At 48.2% G+C, this 25,601-nt stretch overlaps 6 protein-coding genes across 6 annotated transcripts; 3 read left to right on the top strand and 3 right to left on the bottom strand.

Annotated features, from left to right (window-relative positions):
• Window positions 1-897: 897 nt before the first annotated feature.
• On the top strand, window positions 898-4,193 carry N7483_004887 (putative nuclear serine protease HtrA2/Nma111; the record flags this gene model as incomplete). Its single annotated transcript, XM_057088324.1, has 4 exons — window positions 898-1,311; window positions 1,392-3,692; window positions 3,757-3,954; window positions 4,017-4,193. The coding sequence occupies 4 exons, from the start codon at window positions 898-900 to the stop codon at window positions 4,191-4,193; spliced, it is 3,090 nt and encodes a 1,029-aa protein (XP_056948153.1).
• A 1,272-nt stretch (window positions 4,194-5,465) lies between these two features.
• On the bottom strand, window positions 5,466-6,193 carry N7483_004886 (uncharacterized protein; the record flags this gene model as incomplete). Its single annotated transcript, XM_057088323.1, has 2 exons — window positions 5,466-5,743; window positions 5,821-6,193. 2 exons carry the CDS (start codon window positions 6,191-6,193, stop codon window positions 5,466-5,468), a joined length of 651 nt encoding a protein of 216 aa, XP_056948152.1.
• Window positions 6,194-6,793: 600 nt separating this feature from the next.
• On the bottom strand, window positions 6,794-10,674 carry N7483_004885 (uncharacterized protein; the record flags this gene model as incomplete). Its single annotated transcript, XM_057088322.1, has 4 exons — window positions 6,794-7,363; window positions 7,431-10,274; window positions 10,341-10,431; window positions 10,496-10,674. 4 exons carry the CDS (start codon window positions 10,672-10,674, stop codon window positions 6,794-6,796), a joined length of 3,684 nt encoding a protein of 1,227 aa, XP_056948151.1.
• Window positions 10,675-11,822: 1,148 nt separating this feature from the next.
• On the top strand, window positions 11,823-13,390 carry N7483_004884 (uncharacterized protein; the record flags this gene model as incomplete). The annotated part of the gene is made up of 6 exons (XM_057088321.1): window positions 11,823-11,867; window positions 12,144-12,279; window positions 12,359-12,390; window positions 12,474-12,591; window positions 12,648-12,844; window positions 12,902-13,390. The coding sequence occupies 6 exons, from the start codon at window positions 11,823-11,825 to the stop codon at window positions 13,388-13,390; spliced, it is 1,017 nt and encodes a 338-aa protein (XP_056948150.1).
• Window positions 13,391-17,386: 3,996 nt separating this feature from the next.
• Window positions 17,387-19,168, top strand: N7483_004883 (uncharacterized protein; the record flags this gene model as incomplete). The annotated part of the gene is made up of 4 exons (XM_057088320.1): window positions 17,387-17,729; window positions 17,788-17,903; window positions 17,965-18,049; window positions 18,114-19,168. 4 exons carry the CDS (start codon window positions 17,387-17,389, stop codon window positions 19,166-19,168), a joined length of 1,599 nt encoding a protein of 532 aa, XP_056948149.1.
• Window positions 19,169-19,877: 709 nt separating this feature from the next.
• N7483_004882 (DNA topoisomerase 2) lies at window positions 19,878-25,008 on the bottom strand (the record flags this gene model as incomplete). The annotated part of the gene is made up of 2 exons (XM_057088319.1): window positions 19,878-24,563; window positions 24,676-25,008. 2 exons carry the CDS (start codon window positions 25,006-25,008, stop codon window positions 19,878-19,880), a joined length of 5,019 nt encoding a protein of 1,672 aa, XP_056948148.1.
• Window positions 25,009-25,601: the final 593 nt, after the last annotated feature.

The following is a 25,601-nucleotide window of genomic DNA, read 5'->3' as shown; positions in this document are numbered from 1 at the left end:
TTGGAGGGAAACGGAACAAGGTGAATCTCTATACATCTTGGTGATTTTAATCGATGTTCATTAATCTTTTCTTTTCTTTTTCCTTTTTTTTCTTTTTTTACCTCTTTTGATCTATTTTCCTCTCTTCTATTTTCATGATCTACCTGTCATATGAGCCATCATTCGGAATCATGACCATCTATCATCTCCAACCGGTTTTGGGAAACGGCGCCTCCCGTCTCCAGGCCCGCCATGGCTTGGGTCCAAGCGCAAAAGATCAAGGCATATGTATGTAACTAGGCAGTTGGGGAGTGCCTGGATGCCTTCATGGAAAGGGTGTACCATCAGCGTGTAATTTGGATTTATTATGAGAACTCTCGAAGTATGCAAATGGGGGAGGCAAGATTTATTGACGATCTTGACTAAAGCTAGATAGATACCTTCAAGTTTGCTTCTTTCTATTTATTTTTTTACTACTATTTTCATTCAATAAAAAAGCGACTATTGAAGAAAAGACCTATTCTTGACGTATTTCATTTTTTAATCTATTTAATTAATTTCTTCTGTCAACGATAGTTCTGCTCGTCAAATGTCACTGATCTTCATAGGCGCGTGGTCTGGGCATGGGATCGGATCGTGTGAACGGGTGCGCCCCACCAATCAGGCTCTCTCCTTCTCTCTCCGCCTCATCTCTGATCGCGAATGTCTTTGTCGAGTAGGAGCTTCCCAGGTTTTATTGCTGCTGCTTCTACTGTGGTGCATTGGCCCAGTGTCGCTTCGGCTCGAGTCTCTCTTTTATCTTCCCTTTTATCGCCTCCCTCGCCTCCTAACCGTCGTCCCTTCTCCTCCACCCCCCAAGTTCCTCACTCTCTCCGAGCTTCTTTCAACTCTTCACGTCCTTCTCTCATTACCTACACCATGGATGCAAGTGGTGATATCGGTGCTAAGCGCAAGCGCAGCTCTATTACCGGGGCAGCTGAACGCCCTGTAAAACACCTCAAGCCCGAAGGCTCGGCCCTCACCCCCGGTGACGCAACACCTGCCAATGGAACTGTCTATGACGTTGAAGAAGAGGAGGATGCTGGCCGTGTCCTTGCGCTAGGCCCTGCGCAGGCTGATTCGCCAGAATGGCAAGCTACTATCGAGTCTGTGGTCAAGAGTGTGGTCTCAATTCACTTCTGTCAGACCTGCTCTTTTGACACAGAGCTCTCCATGAGTAGTCAGGCTACTGGCTTTGTCGTTGATGCAGAACGTGGATACATCCTCACCAATCGTCATGTTGTTGGTGCTGGTCCATTCTGGGGATACTGTATATTCGACAACCACGAGGAGGTAAGCGGATGACAAGAACACAAATGAAAATAGGGATATGGGAAAGAAGAATATATGACTAACTTGATGCTGCTTCCTAGTGCGATGTTCGACCAGTGTACCGAGACCCCGTTCACGATTTCGGCATTTTGAAGTTCGACCCCAAAGCCATTCGATATATGAAGCTTACTGAGCTCAAGCTCCAGCCAGACGCAGCTCGTGTTGGAGCCGAAATCCGGGTGGTTGGAAACGATGCAGGAGAAAAGCTCAGTATTCTTTCCGGTGTGATCAGTCGACTTGATCGTAATGCACCTGAGTACGGTGAGGGATACAGTGATTTCAATACCAATTACATTCAGGCCGCTGCTGCTGCCAGTGGTGGTAGTTCCGGAAGTCCTGTCGTCAATATCGATGGACATGCCGTGGCTTTGCAGGCCGGTGGTCGAGCAGATGGTGCTGCAACAGATTACTTCTTGCCCTTGGATCGCCCACTTCGCGCTTTAGAGTGCATTCAGCAAGGCAAGCATGTCACCCGAGGCACCATTCAAACTCAATGGATCCTCAAGCCCTTTGATGAATGTCGTCGTCTTGGTCTGACTCCAGAATGGGAAGCTGCTGTGCGCAAATCTGCTCCCACTGAAACAAACATGCTTGCTGCTGAGATTATCCTTCCTGAAGGCCCGGGTGATGGCAAACTGGAAGAGGGTGATGTGCTGTTGCAAGTTAATGGCGAGCTCCTGACTCAGTTTATCCGTCTGGATGACATTTTGGACTCGAGTGTGGGACAAAAAGTTAAATTGCTCGTGCAAAGAGGAGGTCAGGATGTGGAAGTTGAGTGCCAGGTTGGTGACCTTCACGCAATCAGCCCAGACCGGTTTGTGACTGTTGCTGGGGGCACCTTCCATGACCTGTCCTACCAACAGGCCCGCCTGTATGCCATTGCTACCCGCGGTGTGTACGTTTGTGAGGCTGCTGGATCTTTCAAGCTAGAGAACACCTTGTCTGGGTGGATCATTGACTCTGTTGACAAGAGACCCACTCGGAATTTGGATGAATTCGTAGAGGTGATGAGAACTATCCCTGATCGCGCTCGTGTGGTCATCTCATATCGCCACATTCGTGATCTCCACACTAGAGGAACCAGTATCGTCTATGTCGACCGTCACTGGCATCCAAAGATGCGCCTTGCAGTTCGTAATGACACCACTGGAATCTGGGACTTCTCCGATCTTGCCGATCCTATCCCGGCTGAAAAGCCAGTCCCACGCAAGGCAGACTTCATCCAACTGGATGGTGTGAGCCAGCCTGCTGCCGCTGAGATTGTGCGCAGCTTTGTCCGAGTCTCATGTACCATGCCTTTGAAGCTTGATGGCTACCCGCAGGCAAAGAAGACTGGTTTTGGTTTGGTCATCGATGCCGAAAAGGGCCTGGTTGTTGTCTCTCGAGCCATTGTGCCATATGATCTTTGCGATATTAACATTACAGTTGCCGACTCGGTCATTGTCGCTGCAAAGGTTGTCTTCCTGCACCCACTTCAGAATTACACCATCATTCAATATGATCCCAGTTTGGTACAAGCACCTGTGCAAAGTGCCCGTCTCAGTTCCGAGTTTATCAAACAGGGACAGGATACCATCTTCGTTGGTTTCAACCAGAATTTCCGCATTGTTGTGGCCAAGACCGCTGTTACTGATATCACAACTGTGTCGATCCCTGCCAACTCCTCTGCACCTCGGTACCGCGCAATCAACTTGGATGCTATCACTGTGGATACTGGACTGAGTGGTCAGTGCACCAACGGTGTTTTGGTCGGCGAGGATGGTGTCGTGCAGGCTCTATGGCTGAACTACCTCGGTGAGCGAACACCAAGCTCCCACAAGGATGTTGAGTATCATTTGGGATTCGCTACACCATCACTCCTTCCCATCACATCCAAGATTCAGCAGGGTGTGACTCCCAAGTTGCGCATCCTCAACATGGAAAGCTATGTCGTCCAGATGAGCCAGGCGCGTATCATGGGTGTATCTGAGGAGTGGATCCAGAAGGTTGCGCAAGCCAACCCATCCCGTCATCAGCTTTTCATGGTCCGCAAGGTCGATTGTGCACCCGCTGGATTCACATCCTCTTATGATAGCTTCAAGGAGGCAGATATTATCCTCACCTTGGATGGCCAACTCATCACCCGTGTTTCGGAGCTAGATGTTATGTATGAGAAGGAGTTCCTGGATGCTTTGATTGTCCGAAATGGTCAGGAAATGACCATCCGAGTCCCCACCGTCCCAACAGAGGACTTGGAAACTGACCGTGCAGTTGTCTTCTGTGGAGCCGTTCTGCAGAAGCCTCATCATGCGGTCCGACAACAGATTTCCAAGCTGCACAGCGAGATCTACGTTAGCGCAAGGGTAAGTCAAGTCTCCATCAGTATATTCTGGAACTTCCCACGTATCTTATTAACCATATTCACAGAGTCGCGGTTCACCTGCCTACCACTATGGTCTTGCACCAACCAACTTCATTACTGCAGTCAACGGCACCCCAACTCCCACACTCGACCTTTTCGTCAAGGAGGTCTGCAAGATCCCGGACAACACCTACTTCCGTCTGCGTGCTGTCACCTTCGACAACGTTCCTTGGGTAGTCACCATGAAAAAGAACGACCACTACGTAAGTCCCAGATTCTCTACCACTGTTTACCATAGTAGCCATCTAACACTGGAAACCCTTAGTTCCCCATGTCCGAATATGTGAAGGATCCCACTGCTACTTCCGGTTGGCGCACAATCTCTCACGATAAGTCTAAGGACAAGCTTGGTGTTTCAGCCGATGCGGTGAATCTTAATGCCGACGCCATGGACGAGGGTGGTGAGGGTGGAGGTAGTGATATGGAGCCTGACATGGAGTAGAATTTTTTCTATCTTTTGTCAAATGTTTTCTGCTTTGCTCCAGATCAGTGCCCTGGAGATTCTGGAAAATTCTTGTACAATATTCGTTATGGGGCGTCGCTGCCATTAAGATCATGATTATTTAAATCTATTGATAAAAAAAAATTGATACCTTTCAGATTGTTTTATTTCATTTTGTCTAAATTTTATTTACACGGTGTTTAAACTTTCAAGACCTCTTCCCCCACTCCACATGCAGATGTACTCACTGGCACTGGGCTGCCCAGGTGTGGATGTCAGGTCCGAGTCAGGGTGCATTGTCAAAACCTTTGGGTAGTCTCACTAGTACCCAGGCGCCAGCAGTCATCCATATGTCATATTATTACTAAAACTTGAAGTGTGGTCTACATACATGCACTAGGTAGCGACTTCAAGTTGGTGGTAAAACTTCAAATGTTTGAAGTAGCCTAAGTACCCACTCAAGTGTTCCGTGCAAGCCTCAGTGTCATTGATATATATTGCGGAGAACATGTGCATATCGTGGCACCACGCGACGAAAATCACGCTAAACAAACCACGGCTGATCAAACCTAAAATATAACAACATCATTGGACATGAGATGAATGGGTTAAAAAAAAAAGTTCATATCTAACTTCAAACACGGAGTAATCTAAAAATGGAGGTGGGGAAAAAAATCCAAAAATCAAAAAGACATGTGCATCATCCGTGAATCGAACACGGGCCTCGTCGATGGCAACGACGAATTCTACCACTAGACCAATGATGCTAGTTGATGTAAATAGCTGATTTTGTGACATTATCACCCACTAGCACTGGCGTTGAGCAGGTGTATCTTGATCTTGATACACATGTAGGCGATATACGGAGTGATCCATGGATGTAATATTGATGTTATTCTTGTTGAATCTTGAATTCTTCCAAGGTTGTTGATAATGGTTTTGATATCCATGGATTATTGTGGATTTTCACATTGTTGAAATTACTAGTATTAATAATATTTATTATATCATTCAAATTCAAGTTCCATTTTTAAATACTACATGTAGTAAATCTACTCCTTTGGCGCTTCCGTAGGAAGGGCATGTAAAGAAGTGTTAGAACTTGGGACCACTGGTTCACTGGTTCTCTCTGTAGATATCACCGAATCTCCATCTTGTTCTCTCTCTTCCCCAGGTACCGTCGGCTGACAAGAAGTTTGATCACTAGTAGAACTAACCACACCCTGTCTGACCATCTGTACATACTCTTGAAACATCTGTAGCTGCTCAGGATTAGTAAATTTCTGAGATTCCATGAAACGTAAGAAATCCTCCCCCCAACTTTAAACCCTGTTGAAGAGTAATTGGTAACCGCTCCAACCCTGCCAATACCGCAGAGTCATATTGTTTAGCGATCAAATGAACATATTCCATCAACCAAACATGTTCCATCTGATAATCAGCATCAGTTGGGATAGAAACAATTAGACCATGCTTAATCACGGATCGATGGTCATATCGTTTTTGAAACCTGTCTAACCACCCTCTGCTAAAAGAAGGCGCCTTTTGATCTGGAAAATAGTGTTTAATCTCTAAAATCAAGATTAGTAAATCATATGAACAAGAATATTGACAGAAATAAACGTACCATTCCAAATCGCCTGGCCTTGCTTCCTTAACATATCACCAGAGACAGGAAAGTTATAATGGGATTGAAGCCGTTGCTGCCATTCAAATAGGGCTAAATCAAGCAGAGGCCAATTTGATTCTTGAGATCGTGGATCTCGTGGACCTCGTGTATCCCGTGGAACAGTCTGCTTCTGAATCCTACTTCCCTTCTTATGGGTAAGATGAGATAGGATATCCTGTTTCAGGATACTTGCGGTTGTAGATTGGGGTATTTGACGTTTGAATGTATCCGCAAACCAGATACGGCATTCAGTCAAGCTAGGCTTAGGAACCCGGCTATTAGCCCACTGTTGTAGGGCAAGCTTCTGGTCAATAGGGATAGGAGGAGCCATTTGGATTGATTTCTCCAATCAATGTTAATGAATCATAAGACAATAATACTATACATCTTAGATAACTTACTAGTTTGAAAATTCAAGAAACAAAAGATTGATTGATTCCGAGGTCTGTTATTCCCAGGGTACACGTAGGTGATCACCTCCAGGGCTGGGCAGTCTGAACTCTGAAGCTCATGGAGGTTAAATTCAGAAATCCAGAGAGTTTCCAAGTTTGGCAGAAATAAAAGAGAATAGGGGGTAACTAGGGCGGTAACCATTGAAGTCACTACAATCAAGCTTGAAATGCAAGGGGTTACAATTGGAGAGGTTTTTATTTCCTAATTTAGAAGGCGGTGTTCTTTAACTATGGTGAACAAAACACGGATCATGATCCAATTAAATCATATGCACCGATGGATGCTTCATATGTCGCTGTAGTCTAAAGATTCGAGACTCAACAATAAAAGTACAAGACGCCGATAAATTAAGTGGGAATACAAGACAGGTTCCTTCCTGAAACCTCAACGCCAAATGCCCTGGATTTCAAACTCCAAACCAAGTACGCCTCAACTGCCACTGCTGTTCCAGAATTATAACACCGTAACCAAAACCATTTTATGGATTGAAGGACCATCCACCATTGAGACGCAAACGCTGTCGATCGGCAACGTCTCGTCGGATCTCCTCTTGTGTGAGTCCGTCCGGACCGGACCAGTTGGCACTGCTGGTTCGCTCGCGGAATTTCTTGATCTTCTTATCCGCCTTGAAGGTTTCCTCCAACGAGAACGGTGCAATAGGCCCAAAGATAGAATCGACTTCCATTCCATCTTGCTGACGGAGCAGTCCCTCCAATTCCTTAGGCTGGGCCCACTTAGGCACAGGGAACATCTCGGAGTCCGAGTCGTCCTCGTCTTCGCTGTCCGTGGCGATCTCAGGCAAATGGATGTTCTCACCGTTGGGGTACTTGGGAGATGGCTTGGCTGGACCGGGAGTACGATGCGTGGAGGCGGGAGCAGGCGCTCTGTGTGCCGCCGGCGGCGGCGCGTGGTTGGGCTCAGCGAAAGGAATCTTACCATGAGCCAACTTGGACATGTCGATCGGGTGACTGGGTCCAGGCCTCTGGGGTTGACCAGCCTTCAACATAGAAGAACCAGACTGCATGCTGGATTGACCAAACAGGGAAGGCTATCGAGGATAATATAGTTAGCAATAGAAAGCGATGTAGCGGGGTTGAATTGGGTCCATTGCATACCTTGCGAATAGTAGTACTGGGTTGACGGATCGGGCGAGCCATGGCTGGCCGCACAGGCTGCATTGGGTTGTGCTCATCCTCAGTCTTTCTTCGCTTTGCTTCACCGGAAGGCTGTACATTGCTGGGCTTGGCAACTGTTGCCCGGTGACCTGCATCATCATCCAGCACTCGCTTCGGCGGCTTGGCGGGATTCGCGACTGGGGGATTTATAGATCGACCGAAAGGTTGCATAGAGCCCAAACGTGAAGCAGGTCGGGCGGAGCCTGGTTCTTGCCTCCTAGCATTCTCCATTCGCCAGTTCTCAATTGCCTGCTTATTCGCGGCTTTCTTGGAGTCATCTTGGACCGACTGGGCTCGGCGTTCTCGCTCAGCCTCAGCACGACTCTCAGCCTGCCGGCGAGCTTCTTCTTGCTGCTGTACCTGCAACGCTCGCCTCTGCTCTTGTTCCCGTCTTAGCTCCTCTTTTCTGCGGGCCTCGCGTTCTTCCTGTTCTCGCTTTCTTTCCTCTTGTTCCCGCTTCCTCTCCTCCTGTTCTCGCTTTCTCTCGCTGGCCAGCTGAGCCTTTCGCTGCGCTTGGGTCTGACTTGAAACCGAGCTCTTGAAGCTGCTTGCCGACGAGGCGGTGTGGAGAGAGTTATTGCTGGCCTTCTTTTTCAAAATATTTGGCTTCGAGGCCGAGGGTGGTGGAGCATCCTGCACGTTGGCAGAATTCATTGTCATGCCTCGGGAAAGAGTACTGCCAACACGAACGGACACAGGCTGTGGCTTTGGCTTTTGCATAGGCTCACGAGTTGGCTTAGGACGCCGATCATTCTGCTTTGATTGTGACATCGCAATCCTAGAGCTATCCTGGGTAGATTCGGGCTCCCGGCTTGGTTGTCTGAGTGACTGTGAGGTTTTGTAGGATGTTCGTTCTTCTGGTTCGACGGATGATTTATCCTGGGCAGCCTTTAACTGGATGGCACGCTGTCTTTCCTGCTCCCGTGCCTTTTCCTCTTCGCACTGTTGCTCCTCCTCCAGCTCCTTTCGGCGCTGCTTCTCCGCTCTCTCTGTGGAACTGCGAGTTCGTCGTCCTTCCTGTCGCGGGGGACTGAGCATCTGGCGAGATTTGGGCCGGCGAGAATCGGCTTCAGCGTCATCATTCTCTGCACTCGCCCGTTCCTTGGGCTGGACGCGTGGTTGCTCAGGGGATGATAACTCAACCCTGGCAGAGCTGCCTGTACTTGTGAACAGTCCCTTGGCGCTCTTCATGATTGACTGTAACCTCATCTTTGAAGCACTGAGAGGACCATCATAGCGTCGGGGCGATCCAGTGGGGGTAGTTGAGACATCTGCGTGGATATTTGATGCAGAAGCACTTTGCTGGTGGTCCTGAGGACGAGGCGAAGAAAATATGGAGTATGATGATTTGGGGCGTTCCGGCTCAGTTAAGTGTTGCTCTTGAGCAGCAGGAGAAATCTTCTTGGTCTCTGCTGCACCCGTTGAACTGCTGAGATTTTCCATCACATCTGCAGTCCTGCTCTTCTGAAGATTTGGTCTTTGGGGAATCCAGTCATCCTCAGCGGCCGTCGGATCCGAAGTCGGGGGAGTTTGACGAGTCTTGGGTCCAGACTGTTCAGTGTTGTTATCGGATTTGGCAGTAGTAGGTAGTTCTGGGTAAGCGACCTGGTTAGCGGACCCCACAGCCGATGCTGCAATCGACTTCTTGGCTCGTGATGGCTGGGCCTTGCCAAGCATGCTGATTCGATCATGAAGGCTTTGGGTGAATTTTGTGCTATGCATTTTGGTAGCCTGCTCTGCATCCAGATTGTCGATGGCGTCCTTCTCGTCATCGACAGCCATAGAATTGGAACTTCGAGCGTTCTCTTCAGATGCGACCTGTGTAATTTTCTGGCTTCCAGTCTGTCTGCCCAAGTAGCTGAGTCGTCCACCGCTGTTTAGCCTAGGAAGATCGATATGACTTGTACGAGAAATTCGTGAGCCTCCAATACTCTTTGTGAGTGGCTCTCGAGCTGGCAGAGAGGCAAAACTGAGACTACTCTTACGAACAGGTAGACGTTCGGGAGTGGAATTATCGGAAGGAGATCCAATATCATCAAAGTTGTCCAGCACTGTATCTTCATCCTTGGACTTCTCGTCAACATCCATTGTCTGATCTTCATAATCCTGAGACATAGACCGCTGGATAGTGGCCGGTCTTTCAGGTGAGGACTCAGGCTTAGCTGGCGACTCATATTGTGGCTCAGGTTCTGGCGAAGCTGCGGGCTTCTTAATTTGTTTCTGCTTGTTCATTGCCTTAGTTTGAGGCTTAGTCTTGGATGTAGGCGTGGAGGCAAATTCGGGTTCGGAGTCAGGCTTTGATACCGCCTCTTTAGACGTTCTCTTTGTTGGCGTCGCAGTTTGCTCATTCGTAGGAGTTGGGTCGATGTTCACGGGTTCGATGGTCTCCCCGCGCGCGCGTACATTCTCTTGGGCGGAATGGAAGGAGTCCTCCGCTGTCGGTGTCGGCTGGCTCATTAAAACATCATCCTGTGAGTCCAAAGCCGCCGGCTCGTCCACCTCCATTGGTTGTGTGGACACCTGGGTATCTGGTTGTGTGTCCGGTAAAGCCACCTCATCGTCATCTTCCATGCCATGGTAGCCGGAGTCTGTGTTGTATTTTTGGAATGAATTGAGATTTTGAGTGAGATCCGGATATTGGGGCTGCCCCTTCTCTGCGCCCTTGGGACGAGGCGAAGCGGGTGCCGCATTGGCGGTTTTGGAGATCACACGATGAACAAATGGACTCGGACTTGGTTTGTTCTCCACTTGTTTTTGAGCAGAAGAGAATATTTCGCTCAAAGGCTGTAGGGACTAGGTTAGCTTTGACAATCCAATTATCAAGAGGAACCCGGTAAAAAAGCGCCTCACCACTCTGTTTTCTTCGACATTTCGTTTCCGTGCTGTTCGAGGGGTCTTGCCTCTCATTTTACCTGGTGTCTTGAATACATCGGTGAAGTTTCTGAGTATTCGGTCAGCGCCAAGCTCGCTGCCCGCCTATATCAATCCAATCGGTCGCAACTCACGTATGTCCTTTGGAGAAGATGTCCGCCATATGTTCATTCAACCAGTCCATTTCATGACGAACAGGGTATTCAACCTCTTCCATCTCTTGTTCCACCAGATCGGCCATATTTTCTTTCTCTGCTGCGATCCATGCGGCCGAGCCTACGGGCTTCTGAGCCCTCGCGCTAGCCGTGGCCATGATGTAAACAACGCGCTTCGGGAGCGATAAAGAGTCGAGGGGCGCGAATTAAGACGGGATATGAAGTAGGAATGGGAAATAATTTATTGAATTTGAGCCATGGAGGCTTATGAAGTCGGAGAAATAACGACAGGGTGTAGTTGGATGTTGTGTGCGTAAGTTGCGGGAATGATGGAGCATCGAGTTTCGATGATCAAAACAGACATCCCAATTGGGAACCAGAGATCACGTGGTTTCCTATCTATAGAACTGCCGGGATATAATCTTCTATACCGTCTACTACTCTTTGTTAGTCTCACTAGTTCGTCAATTTTGACTAATTTTTAATGATTAAGATGTAGATCCAAGCCCTCCCCAATATTCATATCCTTTAGCCATTCAGGATACTCTCTATGGTGTGTTTCTCTATGGACATTCTATGGCCCACATGTGGTCATGATTCATAGTGTATGGCACCACTTTGGACTGTAATTCATCATTCACGATTTGGAACCTCCATGAGACAGTAAGGGATGTTTGATTTTCTGCGAAGTGCTAGATATCAGAGCTAACCAAGGATTAATAGACATAGTGATCAGTCCAAAGAGCTCGTAAATCAACTGGTCGATCATATCATGTTCTACAGTATACGAGCTCCTGTATTCCGTACAGTCCCAAAAGAACCTGGAAGCCTACAATATCGGTCCCGGTCCCGCGAACATCCGAGCGACTGATCCAGGCCCACAAGACAGGGATCCAAGCGAGCTTGCGACTGAAGCGTAGCCCAATGATAGCTGCAGGAGTACCTTTGGTCCCAGGCCCGAGATGCGGGACCGTCAGGGAGCTGTTGAAAGTCAGATTCCAATGGAAGGGGATGTAAAAGGTACGACACCTTGGCAATAAATAGGAAACCCCGAATTTTCGAAAACATAAGCTTAATTCAATCTTGCTATAGAAGAAGTGTTCTAAGTAGATTATTTTAAGTAGAAGTATTAAAAGGAGGTTGACATCATTTAGTGTGTTCGGCAGCCAAAAAAGCCTTGGCGCACGCACATGACAGTGGTTGCATCACACCAAAACAAATCGGTCTCTTATCTCCTCCTTCCCACTTTCAAACCCCCTCAAATCTTTCATCTTTCCTTCTCTGTGATCCTCTTGATTATCTCGCCATGGCTGATTCTGGTGATGTGAGCTACCCTAACACGGGCAGTAAGGTATGAATCCCTTTGCGGTGTCCCCCCCGTTACTCAAAATTTCTTTTGCTTGTGATAGCCGATCCTCCGACTGCTGCAGCAAGTTGCTGACTATTATTTCTTTCTGCAGTATATATCTCCCATCCCCCCTATACTCCGAGCTTTCTATATGAAATACCTGTCTGACCTGGAACTCTTGCGGGTTCAGGTATCAGTGATGTTATGACAAAGGGTAAATAAATGGCAGTTCGAGTGTCAGGGGAGGTTATTTTTTTTGAGCATCCATCTAATGCGCAGTTTTTTGCCCCTTGTTTAGGCCCAGTTGTCGACAATGTTAAGTCTGAGGTCAACAAGACCGCTGGAGAGCTTAACAACCTGAAGAAGACTCGCGTTACCCCTTCCACCACTGCCGACAATGGCCAGCCTTTGACCCGTATGTATTTGAACCGAGACCACTCTATACGAGGCAGTCATTTCCCTCAAAGCTGAAGCTTACTCAAAATTATACATAGACTACCACTCCCTTTTTTACAGCCTTCTTAGCGTAAGTTACACTCTGTCGCAATTTGACCTGAAATTACTAGGTCTCCTGGGCTTTGTGTACTAACTAGGTGGTTTGATATACAGTGGGAACAACCTCGCGCAACTGCTCTTTCCTACGCCAGTATCATTGGTTTCATCTTCGCCGCCCGTTACCTGCCCCTCCTCCGCTGGGGTTTTAAGTTTTTGTACATGTCGTTGGGAGGTGAGTTGGTCGCGTGACCTAGCTTAGAGAGATCAGGCAACTAATATAAGAGTCAGTGACTGCTTGCGCCGAGATTGCTGGTCAACTTGTTTTGAAGCAGGGTCTTGCTAGCTCATTCCGTCCCCGCCGTTACTACACAATCCCCAAGGAAACCCATGAGGCCATTCTCGAGGATGTTTCCCAGCTGCTCGACTTCATCCTCATCGAGTTCCAACGTATCTTGTTCGCCGAGAATGTTATCCACACTGTTGCTGTACGTTTTACTCGTCAGACTAGTGCACAATGAGAAAAGAAAACTGACCATTTCCAGGCTTTCACCGCGGCCTTCCTTGGGTACTGGCTCATTCGTTTCGTTCCAGTTTGGGGCTTGACCGTTCTCGCTGTGACTACTGCCTACTTTGGTCCTCTTATCTACATCAGCAACCGCGAGATCATCGATGAGCAGATCCAGAATCTGCAGGACATTATTAGCGCTCAGACCAACCAGCTGAAGGACCTGGCTGGCGAGCGAACCTCCCACGCTACCGGTCTGATGAAGCAGTACGTGGGTGACTACAGCAGCAAGGCCTCAGAGTACATTGGCCGTCGCTCCGTCTCCCCTGAGATGGCTAAGATCCCCAATCCCGTGAAGACCGAGGCCACCCCTGAACCGGTCATCAAGACCGAACCCGTCGCAGAACCCGCCATCAAGACCGAGGACTTCCCGGAAGCTCCCAAGGATGAGCCTGTTGCTGAGGTCGTTGAGTCCGTTGAGTCTGCCCCCGAGGCTGCGGAGCAGGAGCCTCTCATTGCGGTTTAAATGCGTACCTATTATCTACCAGGACATTGGGTTCCATTGTAACCATTACCAAGTGTCTCGGCATAGCCTGAATCCGGTTTTGCCCGACTGACCCGTTTGACAGCAAAAGAACGGCGTGGGGTTTCTTAACATGTCCATCATTTTCATTTTTGGAGTGTATACTGGGAGGCTCTGACAATTGATCTTTGCCTTGACGACAAAACAAAAACTACGTGGAATGCTCGGACGATGAATCATTTTCTGTTTTCCAGCGGTTTCTCTTGATCCCTTTCACTTTTCACCTTTCACCTTTCAACCCTTTTCTTCCTTTTCTTTTTTTTGCTTCTCCCTTTACCTGCAAATGCAGTCTTCAAATTCTTTACCCTTCTGTTTATCTTCTCGGGTCCATATTTTTCTAATGCAATTATCGTACAATTCTTTCATGAATGCATGCTTCATTGTCACCATAACAAACTTCAATAGAAAAAAAGGCCTATCATTTTTCCCTTTATTCAATATAAAACTTCCTGCTATGTGGTCTCCAACATTTGAATTTGATACTCATACACGCCCACCAGAAACAATGAATTATATTTAGTATGTATTAGATTGACATTTCCATATATGAAGAAGCTAAAAACCATTCATTCTAACCGGAAATTTGTGTTGACATAGAAACCTCCAGAGCTGACATGGATCCATCTAGACAGAATGAATAAAATCCTTCAAAGCCTGGAACTTCTCTATCTCCTGCTGTGTTCCCCACACGGACCCGACGTAACATGGCAACCATCAATTCCCGAGATGCCAAAGCGCAGGAGCCTCGACCTCGACCCACTTGGGTATTTGTTGCCTTGAGTCCCCTGTAACAAGCTCTGCAATGCCCCCGCCATGAGTAACAGAACAAGCGGCCCCCGCGCGCCTTTACGTTTCGTCCTGGCCTGCTTAGGCTTCTTCCCCCATTCTCCGCATCGCGAATCGGGCTGGGACTACGGCACATCTGGTCTCCTTCAAATGTTTATTACATAGTACTGTCTGAGGTTATTGATGGATTTCGTTGGTCTATCTGGGCTACTTTATAAAGGAAAGGGGTGTCTTAAATCAGATTAGGTTTATAATAATTTCATGTCTTATGACAATATAGGGCTATTTTCTCGATTTTCACCTGGGCAGTTTCTATGTGCTAGTAGCCGAGTAGCTCTGCCCACTCAAATGCTAGCATATATCCTGGTAAATCATACTATGCATATGAGTAGACTCCCCAGACATGCATCTTAATCAGGGTTCAAGTTCTAAACATTTTTGAATGTTCTATCGATGAGTTCGAGATGCATCGATGGCTGCCACTGGCAGCCACAAGTTTGCAGGGGACTCCTGGGCTGGATGATTTTGATAATGCAAGAGCCTTTGAGGAATCCCATTTGGTCGACTGCTACTGGATCTCTTGAGTAAACCCAGTATCCAAATCTGGAATTCCCACTCAAATGTTGTGATTGTCGTTTGATGCTTGATCTATTGAGGATCCATAATGAAAAACTTGAGCCTCACGTTGAAAGAAAAGCCTCATTGGAAATTGTTCTTCTCCATCTTCACCAATTGAGAAAGAAATATGAGGCATCGTCATCTCAAATAGGATCTGCATCATATAGGCTCGAGCCAAAACAGCAACATCCCAATTCAGACCTAGTCCGAGATCCCCTTTTTCTAGAAGCTCAAGAGATTCATTCACGAACACAGCCACCACGCGCGGCTTTACCGCTATTTGACTCTTTAGCGGTCAAAGGGATAGCTACCAAGCTATGTCTTAGACATCATATTGACTTCTCTTTTTCTTTGGAGCGCTAGTCTCAGACTTATACGGTTGGGCCGAAGGTCTCAGCTCCATTGGGCCTCTCCGGACATTGAAAATTCCTTTTCCAATATTGAATTCAAAACGATCATTTTCCAGTAAGTTCCGACATATGGCATTAATGACATTACCGAAACTGACTCATTTGACTCAGTATGCGTGCGGTGTTCCATCTTGTGCTCTCGGTGTAGCCTCCTTCATGCTCTTCAGCACCGCTTAGTCGTCATGCTGATAAGATGGTCGTTCAAACTTTGGAACCACCACCCCCTTCGTTTTGACTTCTCATTGCACCACCAAAATCACCAGAACCACCAAGATAAGATGCTCGTGTACAATAACCGGACCATTGAAAAAGGAACCAGAGAATAAGGTCAGTGTGGCATGCTGGGATTACACAACTTTCAAACCTTGGAGCAGGAACGGCGGGAAGAAAAAGAAAGTGGATTGGGCGTTGAACAGCCACTAACATGTCAGACTTCTTTCTCCTCTAGGCATCGATCCTGCACAGAAGCATGCATGGAAGCTTCTTTGGTTTTTCATAAAAATACTGCATGATACTGATCCACTTGAAATGCAGGATAATCAAAGAGCGGTCTCTATATCCCATCAGACACGGGGACGTGTACACCTTTGCGATGTTTTATCCCCGTGTTTCCCGTTTGAGATACTGAAAAGGGGCTGGCTTTTACTCTCACTCCGCATCCAAGCGCTCGCATAGTGTTGTTCTCATGTGGGAGGACAGGAAAGTTGTTTTCTTCAGAAGGCCCTTGCACTCGCTGGTGAGCATCTTTGATCTGGTCAGAAGTTTATCTCTGTACACCGCACTGTTCCCTTTAGAAATCACAGAAAGACTCGCCAACAAGAAATGCAGTCCCCCGATTGACAAGGAATGGATTGGGGCCCTGCAGCCAACCGAAGGTCTCAGACCTCTTTGGTGCCCGTCTCATCGAGCCACCATGAGGCAATCATCATTTTGATTGGTGCTCGGATGAGCTATCCTAAATCTCCGGTTACTGCAGTATCCTAGAATTGGTTTCTACTGGCGCCGAGGCCCAAAATGGCATGGGGTCTCTTTGGTTTTCCCCCCATCCTCCCTGGTATCCCATTCTGAGGAGAGACTGACTCGCATTCCATACCTTCGGAATGAAACGGGCGTTAGAGCTTTATGCTGTCTACCCTTATGGAATCATTTCGAGCGAAATCTTCCCCCTTTTGACTTTTTTTTTTTGCAATGGGAACTGCCCATTGATCTGGCTTCTCTTATGCCGCAGACAACCGCCATAATCTGTTTGCATGCATACCAAGATGCTCAGGAGGATAGTCGTAGTTCAACCCCAGTGGCTGTGTTTCTCATATGGATCATGGTACATCACCGCCGCGGGGATATCCACATGGCGAAGAAAATGGCTTGCTAGTGGTTTCCAGGTGTTGGGTACCCACATCTATAACGGTGAGACGAAGCCTCGAAAAAAAGAGGGTACGCCAGATGCATATGTTTCATTTTCCAGGGGCCATCCAGAGAAATTGATGACAGCATGCACACTGCATAGCGGTCGGTCCAAAGTCGAAGATCGTCATGGGAAACATATTGATTCGAGAGAGACAAACAGGGCCATGGGGACTCGTCCGACTTAAAGCTCCTCGTGATGCTCTAAGATTGGTAGGTGGGTTGTGTGTACATGTCATTCGCTCCATTCCGATCCGGAGACGACAAGTATAGAAGCACAGCTTGCCTCCAGGCTATCGCATGGAAAATATTCTCTAGCCACTGGAAGGAGTTCTTTGCTTAGTCGTTGTCTCGCCAATTTTTCGGTCTTTGGTTTTCTTTGCGGCTTAGAACCAGCCACGATTGTACACAAGCAAGCAAACAGATCTTGCTTATCAGAGTCTTCTGGAACAAACCTAGCGAGAGACAAAGAGTGGTTGATGAGCTCATATCAAACCTGTGTCTTGCTTTGAATCGTGGGCTCTAGGTAAACGCGAGTTCTGGAAAACGTCTTTTGTTCCACCCTCCACTCTCCTCGTCCTCTTTCCCTCCTCGACCATCTCGGTTTCTCCTCAAGAACATTCTGTTCCTCCATCAGCTTTCAGCTTCTCTTGTCATCTCTCATACTCTCCAAATACCCATTCCGCCACTTCCAACCTGTTCTCTTCCTGAAGTTGGTTCCATGGCAGCCATTCGGGATCTTCTCAACCCACTTCCTGAAGAGGATCCTAAACCTCAACTTCCTGAACGTCGTCGCAGAGTAATCATGCCAAAATTACAGACCCCTACTAGACGCCCAGCAAAAACTGGTGCCATACCTAAGGACGCGCCTCTCTTCCGTGCAGGTGGGACCCGAGGAGAGGTTCGATATCCTCCAAACGAAGATCGAACCCCAGAGCTTGCTCAGATCCATCGTGAGTGGAGTATCTTCCCGTCAAACAATATCGACCATTATCCTCGAAACATCCCCTACCAAAGCGACAAGAAGAGTTTCCAGGAGAAGACTGGACGCGACTACTTCAATGGTTTGTATACCCAATGATCATATGTCTCTAAATCAAGGTCGTACTGATGCCTTCATAGTTTTCCAATACACATTCAAGGTCCCCGGCGAAGACACCGAGTGGATGATTATGTGGGACTACAACATCGGCCTAGTCCGCACCACCCACTTGTTCAAGTGTATCGGTCACACAAAGGTCAGTCGACTTTATATAAGACTTGGATGTATAGAACAACATTCTAACACGCTCATTATAGACTGCTCCAGGACGTGTTATTGCAAACAGCGCGGGACTTCGTGATATCTGCCACAGTATCACTGGCGGCTCGCTTGCTGCTCAAGGTACCCTTCATCCCCAACCTCAAAGCAAGGTTCCCTTATCGACATTACTAACAAATATAATCAGGTTACTGGATGCCGTATGGAGTAGCTCGAGCTGTAGCTTTAACCTTCTGCTGGAAAATCCGTTATGCTCTGACTCCCGTCTTTGGGAACGACTTCCCCGATCAGTGCATTGAGCCTTCCAACGGGGGCCAAACCAGCCTAAGCTCTATCATCGTTGACCCAACCATCATTCGCCGTGCCGCTGAGATGAGTGCCTTGTACCGTCTGTATGAGCTCCAGGAAGGGAATGGCAACATTCCTCCCATTTCTAGCTACCAAAGCATGACCGCCAACCCCAGACCGGCCATAGCAAGTGGAGTTAGAAGCGAAATTCAAGTCAACGAAGGGAACGTTTCAGGCCTGAACGAAGCTGTGGGCGCCCGTCACAGACAGGAGAGCACTCCCCGCCGCCGGCGCCTCACTAAGGTGGCTCGACGCAGCTATGCACAGAGCCTTTCCAGCGCTGTTGCCTCGGAGGATGAAGCGAGTATGTCTTACCATGGCTCCCCAACAAGCCCTAAGGGCAACACCTTCACGGCAGTCAACAGGCCAAGAGTGTCTCAGCAAAACACCTCCCAGCCTAGCCAGCTGGTTGGTCACCCAGGCTTACTCGTCGAGCAATCCCGACTGCGTCGCCTCACCAATTCGCCTTCGGACAATGATTCCTTGGGTTCGATCCCTAGCGTCCTCTCGGCTCTTGGATCTCCCGGCGGCTCATCATCCGATGAGAAGTCGGCCCCAGAGACCGACGACGAGTACATGGACGACGACGACGATGAAGACTCGGAGCCCGTTCGTGGCCGAAGCCTCCGCCGCGAGAAAACGCAGGCGCAGGGCGAGGGTCAGGGAGACCAGGGGAAGAAGCGCAAGAAGAAGCGCCCCACCATGGGCCCATCCGGTCTCAGTCGGTACGAAAGTGAGGTACAGGCTGCAGAGGCTCTGGTCGAGTTAAATCGACAGACCGATGGGGAGTGCGAGGCAATTTTGCTGAGCCCTCGCGAGACCGAGAGAGTCCTTCCGTTCGGCTGGAGTTTCAAGTTGGAGCAGGCGTCTTTCAAGAGACGTCACTCTACTTGAACGGTCAGCGGATGCATTCTCTTGGGATCGCCCCTGGTGTTTTGGCGTTTGTGTGCGGTGGTTTTTTGTTTCCCCCGGCGGCCTTTGTTGGAGTTTGGGCCTTGTTTTTTTTTTCTTTGTGCTTTGTTCTAGGGCTAGCACCGGGGTAGCCAGATATTGATAGATGGGTTCATGTGGAGGATGGCGTTTTTTCTTTCGCGTTGTTCTTTTCCCATGTGCTACGCCACTATCCAAATTGAAAATTTTCTTTTGAAGTCGTTCAGTATTCCTGTAGAACATTAAAGTCCCTTGTAGCCTTGTAGAACATTGGGCTGTCGATGCTTGGCATTAGTAGCACCGGCACTCAATGACTTGGGCTCTTGTACACATAAGAGTAAGATATGAGGTATATACATACTACTCTCTAGAATGAACTAATACTATTCTCTTGACTATGAGGATGTAAAAGAAAAGATACTACTAGCAAAAAGGAGATTTATAATAGCTCAATTCATGAAAAATGAAAATACAAAAATGATAGTTCCAAATCGCGAATGGCCCAATGGTCGGGCCTGCCTTGTCACCATGAAAAGAAAATAAGTGAAACGAAATATGAAATGAAGAACACTCCAGAATAAAAACTATATGAATCAAAATTCAACCGTGAACAAGGAAGGGAAAGGGAAAATTAAAAACAACAAGAGGCCATGATCTCTCATCAAAGACAGATCTAGTCACTTTCATCATCATCGAAATCATCTTCAGAGACCTCATCCTCCTCTTCGCTGTCTTCGGATTCAATGGCATAACTCTTCTTTGCTTGCGTGGCGGTACGACGGGAAGGTCGCGCCGCAGCACGACGAACAATGGGCTCATCCTCATCGTCATCATCCTCATCGACATCCATCTTGCCTGCAGGAGAGTCCAAGATGTCGTTCGCCATAGCATCGATATCATCCTCAAAATAATCATCTACGGGCTTCTTGTGCTTAGAGGCATACGCCTTAGCAGCGGGTGACGGAACAGCATCCTTCTTTGCACGGCCACGCGCCTTGGATGCAGCAGTAGCGGCAGGCTTAGGAGCTGCTTTGGCGGCAGTAGCCTTAGGAGCAGCCTTGGCCTTGGGGGCCGGCTTTGCCCTGGAAACAGCCTTGACAGGCGACTCATCATCCTCGTCTTCATCCTGCTCTTCCTCTGCTTCTTCTTTTTCGTCTTCAATGCGGGTCGCTTCCTTAGGCTTAACTAGCAGTGAGCGCCGAGGAGACTTGGAAGGCAGGAGCTTGCTGTAATCAGTCTCATCGAGATCAAAATCGCTGATCTTGGACTGCTTCGTTGGTGCAATCACACTTGCGCTACTTCCAGCACGAGACCGCTGCGAGAAAAGCTGTCGTGATTCGGAATCTCCACCACCGATTCCCTTAACCATCAGGCTCACGTCACCAAGGAGATCATCCCCATTATCACTTTCAGAGTCGCTAGGGGCAGCATACTTGACAGGCTTGCGGGCACGACCAGATTGAGTAGTTGTCTTGGGGGCTTCGTTTGCAATCTCGAGGAAATCATCGTCTGAGTCCTCTACCTTGGCCTTTGCCTTTGCTCCCCGCTTCGCAGCAGGCTTTGGCTTCGGGACGACTTCCTCAGGCTCGTCATCTATATCAATGATATCGATATCGGAAACAGGCTGACTCTTCTTTGGAAGCACTTCCATATCAAAGTCAAAGTCATCATCTGAATCAGCAGCCGCGTCGCCTGAGATCGCATTCTTTTTGGGTGTAGTCGACTTGTTGAGGAAATTGGCGAGACTGTTTGTCTTGGGCGCCTTGGGTGCCGCCTCTTTTTTCTTGGCAGCTGCAGTCTTCTTTGCCTTTGGCGCCGCGAAGTCTTCGTCATCAGGGTCATCGCCCTTTGCGGCCTTGCGCTTCCGTCCAGCTGCTCCACGGCCCACGGCTGTCGCAAGCTTGGAAGAGCCACGACGACCAGCGCTCAGCGCCTTACGTTGACGGCGTTCCTCATCCTCCAGCTGGAAGCGCCACTCATTGATGAAATCATCAAGATCTTTCCTCCAGATATCCTCCTTGGAAAGTTTGATTAACTCATCAATCTCAGTTTCGCGGTCGCCAATCTGGCGACGAAGTCTCTCAACGCGCTCTTGAGTAAGAGACCACATGGACATGCCAAGCAAATAGTCGTAAGCACTTGACAATGTCTCAACTTCGGCGTCTTCACTATCTTCGCCCTCCTCAACGACTGGCTCATCCTCGCCCATCTTGGCGGCATCGGCCACCTTCGGGAAAGGCTTGAAGCCCTTGTCTTTCAATTCACTGATCAGTACAGCCTTCTTCTTCTTGGAGATGACCAGTTTTCCGTCGATGATCATTTGAATAAAGCGGGCCTGGTTGCTCAGCTTTTCCAATTCCCGCTGAAGCTCTGCCAGCTGGTGCTGCTTGCGCCGTTCGTAGTATTTGAGGCGGATTGTAAAGAATTCTTTCAGAATGTCATCCACACTGGCATATTTGGTGATACGGCCTTCCGCATCGAATGCAACCAGATTGCTGGTTGCAATACTCTTGGTGATCTTGAACTTCTCTTCCAGCGTCTCAGAGGGAGAAAGCTTGAAGTTCTTCTCATCAAGCTGAATGACAAAATGAACCTTGCTGTGGGTGTTGTAATCCCTGTAATCCTTGATGAATGAAGGCGTCTTCTCGGCCTTGATGATATCTTCAAGTTTATCCTTGAAGTCCTGGGTCCACTGACGGATAGGCAGTTCGGTGATTTCGACTTCCTTATTACTAGTCTCCTTGATGATTCCACTGAATTTGTATCTGTCACCACCGAGAGAAACAACCTCACCGGTAAAGCCACGGAACCATGGTTGCATCGGTTCGGGGGTTTGGCCATCCATCAGGGCTTTGAGGTTTCGCACGATATCCTCAGGGTTGTAGTTTGGAATGGAGGAGCTCCAGCCAGTTCCAATACCGTCAGCACCGTTGATAAGCACCAAGGGCACTACGGGCATGTACATCTCTGGTTCAATCTTTTTGCCATCATCTTCATTGTAAACCAAGAGAGGTTCATCGGCTTGGTGGAAAATCTTGCGCGCGAAGGGTGAGAGGCGGGTGTAAATGTAACGAGCGCTAGCACAATCGCTACCACCTTGAAGACGACTACCGAAGTTTCCACTAGGTTCGAGGCAGTTGATGTTGTTCGATCCCACAAATGTTTGTGCGAGACCAACAATAGTTTGCTGCAGAGATGTTTCACCGTGCTGGTAGGCAGTCATTCCGGAAACAAGACCTGCCAGTTCCACAACCTTCATATCTTTCTTCAAATTACGGCGGAAGCAGGCATACAGCACCTTGCGCTGACCTGGCTTCAGACCATCGATAACGGAGGGGATTGAACGCATGTTATCAGCCATACTGAAAAGAATGAGCTCCTTGTTGATGAAATCGGTGTACGAGATTTTGGCCGAGGAATGATCCAGGTATGTACCGGGCTTGAACTGACGCAGCCACTCCTTCCGCTCATCGGCTTTCTTTTTCGAGAATGCTAAATCAATGAGCGCTGCCTCGTGATCCTGCATGGTGTGGAACTCTTTCAAGTGGCGGTCCAGATCGCGGAAATAGACCTGGGCGTCCTCAGTGGAGCTAGTTCCCAGACCCTTGTAGTACTTATGATCCCAGCCACGTTCGCCTTTGTGCTCCTCCAGCCAGTTTTCGTATTCGGGCATGGTGAAGAAAGAGCGAGATTTTGAGGGGTTCTTTGGATCACCCTTCCAGACCTTGATGATAGGAGTAATGAACTCAATAAGGAACTCGGGAATCTTAAGTAGACTGGGAAATTGTGCTTGAAGAAAGTTGATGAGCAGACCCTTGATGTGACTACCATCGTGATCTTGATCAGTCATGATCATGAGGTGACCATAGCGCAGACCCTTGGTCTCTGTGTACTCCTTTTTGTGTTGCAATCCAATGAAAGTTTTGATATTTTGGATTTCCACGTTCTTCGAGATCTGGTCAAAAGTCGCATCGCGAACATTGAGCAGCTTTCCACGGAGAGGGAAGACACCAAAAAGATCGGGTCCAACAACTGCACGTCCAGCCATAGCCAAACCCTTGGCAGAGTCACCTTCTGTCAGGATCAAGGTACAGTGGTGACCATCTTTGGTACCAGCTTTGTTAGCTTCCACCAGCTTAGCATTGTTCATTCGAGAGCGACGGCCAGTATCACCCTTCTTCAGAATTTGGTCCGCCTTTTGTTCGGCGAAGTGCATGATGTTAGACATGACTTCAGTATTAAGAACCTTTTTTAGGAAGGCCTCATCAAGGACACACTTGCTGCCAAACTGGCTTGGCTTAGTGGTCAATTGCTCCTTAGTCTGAGAGGTAAAGGCCGGGTTGACAATCTGGGAATTCACAAAAATGAAGATGTGGTTCCGAATTTGAGCAGTCTTAAGCTGCGCACCGGCCTTATTCCTCTTCTTGAGTTGATCTGACAAGCGGTTGCAAATCTGGTCCGCGATGTAATTGACATGAGATCCACCAGAAGTAGTGGCAATCGTATTAACAAAGGAGACCTGCTGGAAAGCCCCGTCGGAAACAGCAAAACCAATCTCCCATCGGGGGTCGGGGCTGCATGTGAGAATCTCATCCTTCGCCGCAGGGCCATCATCGCCGCGCTCCTTGCGAATCGCCTTCGTGTACATTTGCATGTATTGCTTGAAGTTTCGGATGGCGACGCGCGTGCCATTCAACTTAACAGCAACCTTAGCTGTTCCAGCCAAATCATAAACACGACGTTTCACCAAGGCCTCAAAGTCGTCGTCAATTCCCTCCATGCCAAATTTGGAGAAGTCGGGCTTGAAGGTGACCTTGGTATAATCACTTCCTTTGGATGCATCCGTGATCTTGGCCTTGCCCATTTTGCTCATGTTGTCTGTCCAGGTCTGCTTGTATTTCTTCTTTTGGCGCGTATCCTGAGTCTCCAAAGAGAACTCAGTTGAGAAAACGTTACAGAGTTTGGCACCATAACCGTTACGACCACCGGTGACCTTCTGCTCAGTATCATCATAGTTGGAAGATGTGAGCAAATGACCGAAAATCAGCTCTGGGACATATATGCCCTCCTTGGCATGCATCTCAATGGGAATACCACGACCGTTGTTCCAGACACTGATTTCACCTTGTTCGCGGTCGATTGTCACACGAATCTCATCCATGCTGCTGTCATTGTGCTTGTTATCGGCGGCATTGACCATGATCTCGTCAAAAATTTTGTAGAGACCAGGGACATAGGTAACGTTGCGAGATTCCATCAATTCCGTCTCGGAGTTGTAAACCCACATCAGCTGCTGGGTGGCTTCGACCGATCCTATGTATGTATCAGGACGCTTGAGGATGTGCTCAAGTTGGGATAGCTAACACAAGAAATACAGGTTAGCAACCAGAATTCTTTCCCACCATGTTAAACAGTACACAAATGGAATGTATAAGACGCGGGCAGAGTCTGTTTCATGAATAGTCACTCACTTTCTGGTACCTCTGTGACGCGTCGCCGTTCTTGGCATCAGAGGAAGCATCTCCGTAAGACTCGTTCTCGACATCGGCTAGGGGCTTGGAAGGCGCGCGCTTAGCTGCAGCACCTTTCTTGGCCTTGGGTGGAGTGTGGGAGAGTATTGAATCATCGTCTGAAATTTGTATGTCGGACTGTTCATCCTCACTGTCAGCCTTAGCCTTCTTCTTGGGAGCAGGCTTTGGCTTCGCAGCAGGCTTCGTCTTGAGTGTTGTCTGGGTCTTCTTAGGAGCAGCTTTAGCAGCAGGGGCCTTTTTGGGAGCCGCCTTTGCCTTTGGTTTCTGTCGCATGGTTGACAATTAGCTTGAATTGTTTGATACTTTGATCACATGTCAGAGCACTTGCCGGCGCAGGCTCTGGCGCAAAGTCGGAGCCACCTTCATCGCTCTCGATGTTGAAGATGGAGTCATCCATGATGTCGCTCATGATGAAAGATTCTTTGGCAAAGTTGAAAAAGGAAGGTGTACTCGCCCTCAGGCGTAGTGTCGAAGGGTGGCGTGGTCAGCTATGTTAGTGTAGATACAGATGAGCTCTAGACGTCGAGAAGAGAGCCCAGCATACTCAGAGCTGGAAAAGAGATGAGGAGGAAGAGGGGGAATGTTGTTTTTCTTGATGAAACGCGCCTGCCCAAAACGTGGGCGGTGAGTTATAATAATGCTCAAAGACCTGCAGTTCACTCACCGCCTTGTACGGGATTCCGAATTAGGTATTTTCTAAACAAACGAACAATGTCACGTGGATGTGGGGAAAAGAGAAAGCGCGTCGACTTAAGTACTATTATTAGAACTACCTTACCTTTCTGATCAAAATTCTGCTTTCTTGTTCTATATCCATAGATTCCAAGGCTACTATACTGCTTTATTACCACTTGATCATCCAGCGT

The sequence above is a fragment of the Penicillium malachiteum genome (genome assembly GCF_028827825.1).
Source record: "Penicillium malachiteum strain IBT 17515 chromosome Unknown utg000002l:1.0-8849297.0:1.0-8852440.0, whole genome shotgun sequence".
Taxonomy (NCBI): domain Eukaryota; kingdom Fungi; phylum Ascomycota; class Eurotiomycetes; order Eurotiales; family Aspergillaceae; genus Penicillium; species Penicillium malachiteum.
The sequence above is the reverse complement of the archived record's forward strand: the minus strand, read 5'-3'. Positions and strand labels throughout refer to the sequence as shown.